This window comes from Vigna radiata, chromosome 9 (assembly GCF_000741045.1).
Source record: "Vigna radiata var. radiata cultivar VC1973A chromosome 9, Vradiata_ver6, whole genome shotgun sequence".
NCBI classification, from domain to species: domain Eukaryota; kingdom Viridiplantae; phylum Streptophyta; class Magnoliopsida; order Fabales; family Fabaceae; genus Vigna; species Vigna radiata.
This window is the reverse complement of record NC_028359.1, coordinates 7,757,793-7,764,853: the sequence shown is the minus strand read 5'-3', so window position 1 is coordinate 7,764,853 and position 7,061 is coordinate 7,757,793. Positions and strand designations below refer to the sequence as shown.

The 7,061-nt window shown below is 33.9% G+C and overlaps 1 protein-coding gene across 1 annotated transcript; it reads right to left on the bottom strand.

The window, feature by feature from the left end:
* Window positions 1–344: 344 nt before the first annotated feature.
* Window positions 345–6,820, bottom strand: LOC106773235 (WAT1-related protein At4g30420-like). The gene is made up of 7 exons (XM_014659945.2): window positions 6,626–6,820; window positions 6,478–6,546; window positions 6,290–6,406; window positions 5,955–6,189; window positions 902–1,060; window positions 681–832; window positions 345–543 (listed from the first exon to the last, which is right to left on the bottom strand). The coding sequence occupies exons 1-7, from the start codon at window positions 6,802–6,804 to the stop codon at window positions 345–347; spliced, it is 1,110 nt and encodes a 369-aa protein (XP_014515431.1). The 5' UTR covers window positions 6,805–6,820.
* Between the last annotated feature and the right edge of the window lie 241 nt (window positions 6,821–7,061).

Here is a 7,061-nt window from a genome sequence, read left to right as displayed (position 1 = left end):
TTATATACTTTCTGAGTTAACTGTTTATATTGTTAAAGATGTGACAAATGAAATACTATAAAAATTGAGATGTTAGAGTATACACAATAATTCATACTTCTTTAAATATATGTAAGAATTTTTTTAGGCTTGATCAAACAATTTAGATAAATTTGAATATTAATCAAATCAATGCATAAATGAAAGAGAAAATTAATATTCATAAAAATTGAATTTAATGATGTAATAATCATGCATCTATATTCAAAATAAAAAGAAATTAAAATGGCATTCTACAAAACAAGGAGAAAGAATTTGTGATATATTATTACAAAAAAAATGAAAGTGGTAGAAATTTGCTTAATTTAATTATGTGAAGGAGAATGAGGAGATAGAAAGGGTTCTTCCAGATTGGTTTTAGAAGATGCTATGGATATTTTGATTTCCTCTGTGTGATTAAGCATTGATTCTGAATCTGTCTTAACATTCACAACCACAACTTCTTCAGCTTTACCCCATAGCACAATATACAACCCAATTATCACTGCTATTGATCCGATCAAGCTTACATACTCAGAAAAAATAATAATCAGTGCATCAATTGGTTAGAATTAATTAATATAATAAATGGAGCATATAATTTCTTGGGAACGACTTATTATATATAATTGATTAATTATGTGTAGGTGATTCTATATTACCTTCCAAAGTATACTTGCTCATGTAATAATAAAGGAGCCAATATGGTGACAATGACTGCCATAAGAGGTTTGAACATTGCACTGAAAAGAGGACCTGCGACTGAGATGCACCATGTTTGGATAAAGAATGTTACTGCAGATCCCATAACTCCCTGCATGCATTAATCATGTTATTTATCATAACTTTTCTTTCTAATGTATAATTAATAATCATCACTTACTGCATATATCGCAGAACCAAATTCAAGTAGAGAATTAATCTTCCATGCATGTGGATCTTGTTCCAACAGTAGTGCCACTAACGTTGATTGCAGTGTTGCCATAAAACACATCCAAGCTGAAAAGGACAAGGGATCTGGGTGGCTTTTAGAGGCAGGAACCTGAACATCAGATCATACAATGTCATGTGAAAAAATACATTATATTATATCAGTGTATAAAACTTGAACTATTTGTTGTATAAGCTGAGAATAAAAGAAAAAAATCACGAATAAAAATATTTCTTGAGGTGTGTACATCATTGATCTTAAATATTTATCTGCTATATTACGCAAGGTTTCCAGGATATAACAAGAATTTTTCAGAATTTTTGAAGATCTCAGAACTAGCAAGAATCTCTAAAAAGAGAATAAAATAAACTCAAAATATTTTTAGGAAATGAAGAAAAGAAAAAGAATGAAATTAGTGCAGTCTCTAGCACTTTCACACACACACACCATAGGAATGGACATATTTGATTTAAAATCAAATTAGTGCTATCAGAATTAACAAGTGACTTATTTTTACCCATATAAACCTTATTCATGGGATCTCCAATCACAAAGGTTGGGTTACCATCACTTGTTTGTTAGCCAATGACTGATTTAAAATCAAATTAGTGCTATCAGAACTAACAAGTGGCTTGTTTTTACTCATATGAACCTTATTCATGGGATCTCCAATCACAAAGGTTGGATTACCATCACTTGTTTGTTAGCCAGTGTCTTAAGTCTCATTCCCCTCGTTTCTAAGATCATATTTCTTCCCAAGTCAAAGGATTTGCTAGATTTCGTTCTGATTTAACATACTCAATGGAAATAGTTCCACTCTTTAGCAGTTGCTTCACCAAATTATGTCTGAATTGTATATGTTTATTCTTTCCATTGTAATTCTTGTTTTTAGCTATAGCTATTGTCGATTGGCAATCACAGTGTATTGACACTGATGGGGTTGGTTTCATTCCTAATGGAATGTTTGCTAAGAAGTTTTTCAACCACTCAGCCTCACTACCAGCCATCTCAAGAGCGACAAACTCAGATTCCATTGTTGATCTTGAAATAATTGTTTGGTTGGTTGATCTCTATGTAATCGCACCACCCCCAAGTGTGAATACGTAACCACTAGTAGAATTTTGTCTCATCTGAATCAGACATCCAGTTAGCATTATTGTACCCTTCTAGTATATTGGGAAATCTACTATATTCAATGGCATAATCCATTAAACCTCTTAAGTATGTTATAAGCGTGGAAAGTGCATTCCAATGTTCTTGATTTAGGTATTGAGTGTACCTACTTAGTCTCTCTATTGCATAAGCAATATCAGGTTTAGAGAAGTTCATCAAGTGCAGGAAGCTCTCAATTATCTGGGCATACTGAGGCTGAGATAATTATTTTCCTTTATTTTTCATTAATTTAGAGTTAGAATCATAAGGGGTACTCACAAGTTTGAAATCATAATACTCAAACTTCTTAAGAAGTTTCTCAATGTATTGTTCTTGGGATAGTGATATATTATCTCCCTTCCTTATGATTCTACCACCTAAAATTACATTGGCTTCACCTAGAAACAATTTAGTTCTAGCAACAATCTCATTGCATGTACCAAAAATTAACATGTCATCCACTTATAAACATATAATCACACAATCACAATTTTCAAATTTAGAGTATACACATTTATCAGCACCATTGGGTAAAAAATCATCACATAGCAATACATTATCAAGTTTTTCATGCCACTGTTTTAGTGCTTGTTTCAAGCCATACAAAGATTTTAAAAGTTTACAAACTTTATTCTCTTGACCAGGTATAACACACCCTTCAGGTTGAGTCATATAAATTTCCTCCTCTAAATCACCATTCAAAAAAGTAGTTTTAGCATCCATTTGGTGTATCACTAGCTTATGGATTGCTGCTAAGACTAACAAAACTCGAATAGAGGAAATCCTAGTCATAGGGGCAAAAGTATCAAAGTAATCTATGTTGGGTGTTTAATAAAATCTTTTGCTACTAATCTTGCCTTATACTTCTCTATAGATCCATCATGATGATACTTTTTTTTTAAAGATCCACTTACAACCAAAGGGTTTTGCTCCTTTAGGCAAATCTACTAAGGTCCAAGTAATATTTTCCTGAATTGATTCAATTTCAATCTTAATGGCTTTATCCCACTATTTTGCATCAGGAGCACTAATGGCTTCTACAAAGCTATTTGGATCATTATCAACTAGATAAGTATAAAAATCATTACCAAACAAAGTTTCCTTCCTCTGTCTTTTACTTCTTCTTAATTCCTCACACGAGGCATCACTATTATTATCTATAGGTTGATATATCTCACTAACCTTTAAAGGAAAAACATGTTCAAAGAACTCAACATTTTTCTTCTCCATTATAGAATTGCTTTCAAGTATATCACTTTTAAGAATTAGAAACCTATAGGCAGCACTATGTTCAGCATAGCCTAAGAACATGCAATCAGAGGTTTTAGAGCCTATTTTCCTTTTCTTAGGATCGGATAACATCACCTTAGCTAGGCACCCCCATACTCTTAGATATTTAAGGTTAGGTTGATAACCTCTCCATAGCTCATAAGGAGTTTTACCAATTTTCTTATGAGGTATTCTATTTTGTAAAAAACACGCAGTAAACAAGGCTTGAGCCCAAAGGTTATCAGGTGCACAAGAACTAATAAGCATCACATTCATCATCTCCTTAAGAGTTCTATTTTTTCTCCCAACTACTCCGTTAGACTGGGGTGAATATGGTGGGGTTACTTCATGGATGATACCTTCTTTAACACAAAATTCATTAAACAACATATACTTGCCACCTCTATCTGATCTAATCCTCTTAATTTTCTTATTCAATTGATTTTCTACTTCTGCTTTATAGGTTAAAAACACATCAAAGGCTTCATCTTTATGTTTGATTAAGTAATTTTTACTTAATCAAAGGGTGTATCTAGAATAATCATCTATAAAGGTCACAAACTAATTTTTACCTCCTCTGGACATGGTTTGTTTCAAATCAGCTAGATCAATATGAATTAGCCCTAACAATTCAGTTTGGCGTTCTACAGAAAAACATGTTTTCTTTGTTATTTTAGATTCTACACATATGTCACATTTACTACTCTATTTATCATGCATATTAATTAATCCTAGTCGTTGTAANTTCATAACATAGGAAGAATTCAGATGTCCTAATCTAGCACGTCATATATCATATGAGTCAACAGTATAAGTAGAAGAAGACAGTTCGTTAATATTTTCATAAATGTTAAGTACAAAAAGACCTTGATCACAGTATCCCTTCCCCACAAAAACATTATCTTTTGTCATTACAATCTTGTCAGATTCGAATGACACTTTAACTCCTACTTTTTCCAGTAGTGCTACAGAGATTAAGTTAACTCTGATTGATGGCACATGTATCACATCACTCAAGGCCAAAGTCTTTCTAGATGTGAGTTTGAGAAGAACTTTCCCTTTTCCCAGAATAGGAGTGGTCCTGGAATCATCGAAGTAGACGTGTTCTTCTTCATCACCTACACTAGTGTAAGAGTTAAAGACACTTCTGTTTGCACAGATATGCTTGGTAGCACTAGAGTCTACCACCCACTTGCTCACATTGGTCATCAGATTTATTTGAGAAACGACTGTAGCAATAATGTCATCTTCTTCGGCTATATTGGCCCTAGGAGGATTGTCGTTTCTTGCTTTACGCTTGCACTGTGGTGCATGATGGCCCGACTTCCCACATACGAAGCAATTTCCTTTCTTCTTAAAGGTGGGGTTAGATGCATTGTGGCGATATTTTCAAAAATTATTTTTCCTATATTGATTAGGTTTGTGTTCGTACCTTTTTGGAGCAGGTTTATCTTCTATCATGTTTGCTTTTGCAGACAAAGCTTTCGTAGTAGCACATTCTTTCCTGTTCGTATCTTCAATGATTATGTGAGTGATCAACTTTGATAGTGACATTTGCTTGTGTCTGTGTTTCAGTTGTTGCCTGTAATCAGTCCAAGAAGGCGGCAATTTCTCGACCAGAAGCTCAGAGACAAATTCATCTGGTAGAAGAATGTTCCCCGCTTTGATATCTTTGAGCAGCTTGTGATACTCATTGATCTGCGACTTTATGTCCTTGTCTTCAACCATTTCCCAACGATAACAATTCTCAATAACGAACCTTTGTCTGACTATATCTTTAGTAGGTATTTGAGAATCAACGAATCCCAAATATCTTTTGCTTCCTTATAAGAAGCGTACACATCGAACAAATCATTCGAGAACGCACTAAGTAAAGTATGGCGGCATACCTTGTTTGCATGAACACAATCTTCAACTTGTTTTGGATTTGGAAGGAGACTGGAGTTTGGTTTTGAAGATGAAAAAGCAAAGGCGGCTCTGTTCATGTCTAACAGGGTTGAAACACGTTCTTGCCAGCGCCAGAAATTTTGATCAAAGAAGACTTTGATTTTTGATAGATCCGGGAAAGGTTTCACGCAGACCGTCTGAGTTCCGGAAACGATATTTTGATTCTCCGGGATTGAGTTGTTGTCAGTCATAAATCCTTAAGATTGTTGTAGAAGCTCACAATAAAAGAAAAAGATCATAAACAAAAATATATTTCCTAAGATGTTTAGATCACTGTCCTTAAAAACTTATCTACAGTATATTGTACAAGCTCTTCAAGATACAACAAAAACTTCTCGTAATTTTTTAGAATTTCAAAACTAAAAAGAATGATTTCTGATAATATGTTTTGGAATGACTAAAATATTTTATTTATAGTGTATGATAGAACTAACCCTCCTTAACTTGAAAAGTGCGACCAGCTGGCAAAAAGCTTCCAACATTAAAATATTAAAGCACAAAATTTCGTGGTTGTGGAAAGAGAAAAGCAACGTTTTCCAACGTTCACGTTGCTTGCGGAAAGCTTGGTCAAATCTCCAAACCTTTATTTTGCAATATAATAAACATATAAGTTTATAACACTATAGTAAAAACGTACCATCAAAATGAGCCAGATTGACCAAGAACAGCAGCATGCAGTGAGAAACAGACAACCCAGGAACCAAGAATCAGCTTCTGATGAGGCCATGGTGATGGATTTTGGTGGCAGGTTTTCTGCATTTAGAAGCTTTGGACCCTTTAACAAAGCTATGGACATTGCTCCACTCACACATATCACTGTTCCTACTATCTTCGCTATAGTTCGCCAGCTTCGAATGTTCACTTTCTCCATTCTGGTTTTCCATGTTAATTTTCAAAGTCAAAGAATAACACATAAGAAGACTATGCATTGCATGATTTCAAAGTGGATTCTAGACATTCATATTTAATTACCCTGCACAAGATGCTATCACAAATGTTACTGCTGGAACAAGATTCACAAATGCACTTGCCACCGAAGAATTTGTCAGGTATAAACCCTCGGAAAAGAAATTTTGATTCAACACAATGCTGCAACATATGTCATTAGTATGTATATAAATGTATGTGTTTATTGTATGAGGTTAAGAAAGGAAACAAACCCTATGAAGGAGATCAAGAATATCCATGAGAAACTCTTCAAGTTTAAGTAATAGGAGCCAGAATTTCTCCTGTGAAAAGAAGAAGAAAACATGAGATGAAATTGAAGGGTGGTGAAAAAGAGATAGAGAGAGATATGAAGATGAATACCGTGAGAAATAAGCTATTGGAGCAATTACAATGGTTGCAAGAACATGGCGATAAACCACAAAGACCCTTGGACTCATTCCTGCTGAGTAAACAAGACTTGTGCTGAGACTAACTCCTGCATAAATGATCTGATTCAACACCATACCCATTACTGGCAGATACGATCTTAACCATCCCATTTCTTAGCTATTAAGAACCTAATTACTGATAATGGAGATTACACAAAAGTTCTACTTCTATGATTCCAATGCATGTGGGGTTTATATACTCAACTTCTGCATCTCAGACTTCTTTAAGATCATTTGAATATATATATATATATATATATATATATATATATATGTGTGTGTGTGTGTGTGTGTATAATGCAAACATTAAATATTTCACATTTTCTTGACATGTTCATGTTAGTTCTGACAAATAAACGTGTGTTGAA

Excerpts from the sequence above, each read along its gene's own strand:
- LOC106773235 (XM_014659945.2), bottom strand. The coding sequence starts at position 6,804 with ATGGGATGGTTAAGATCGTATCTGCCAGTAATGGGTATGGTGTTGAAT. Across the intron at positions 6,407-6,477 it reads TTCTTGATCTCCTTCATAGG|CATTGTGTTGAATCAAAATT; the intron begins GTTTGTTTCCTT and ends CATATGTTGCAG. Across the intron at positions 6,190-6,289 it reads GTGATAGCATCTTGTGCAGG|AATGGAGAAAGTGAACATTC; the intron begins GTAATTAAATAT and ends ATGGAAAACCAG.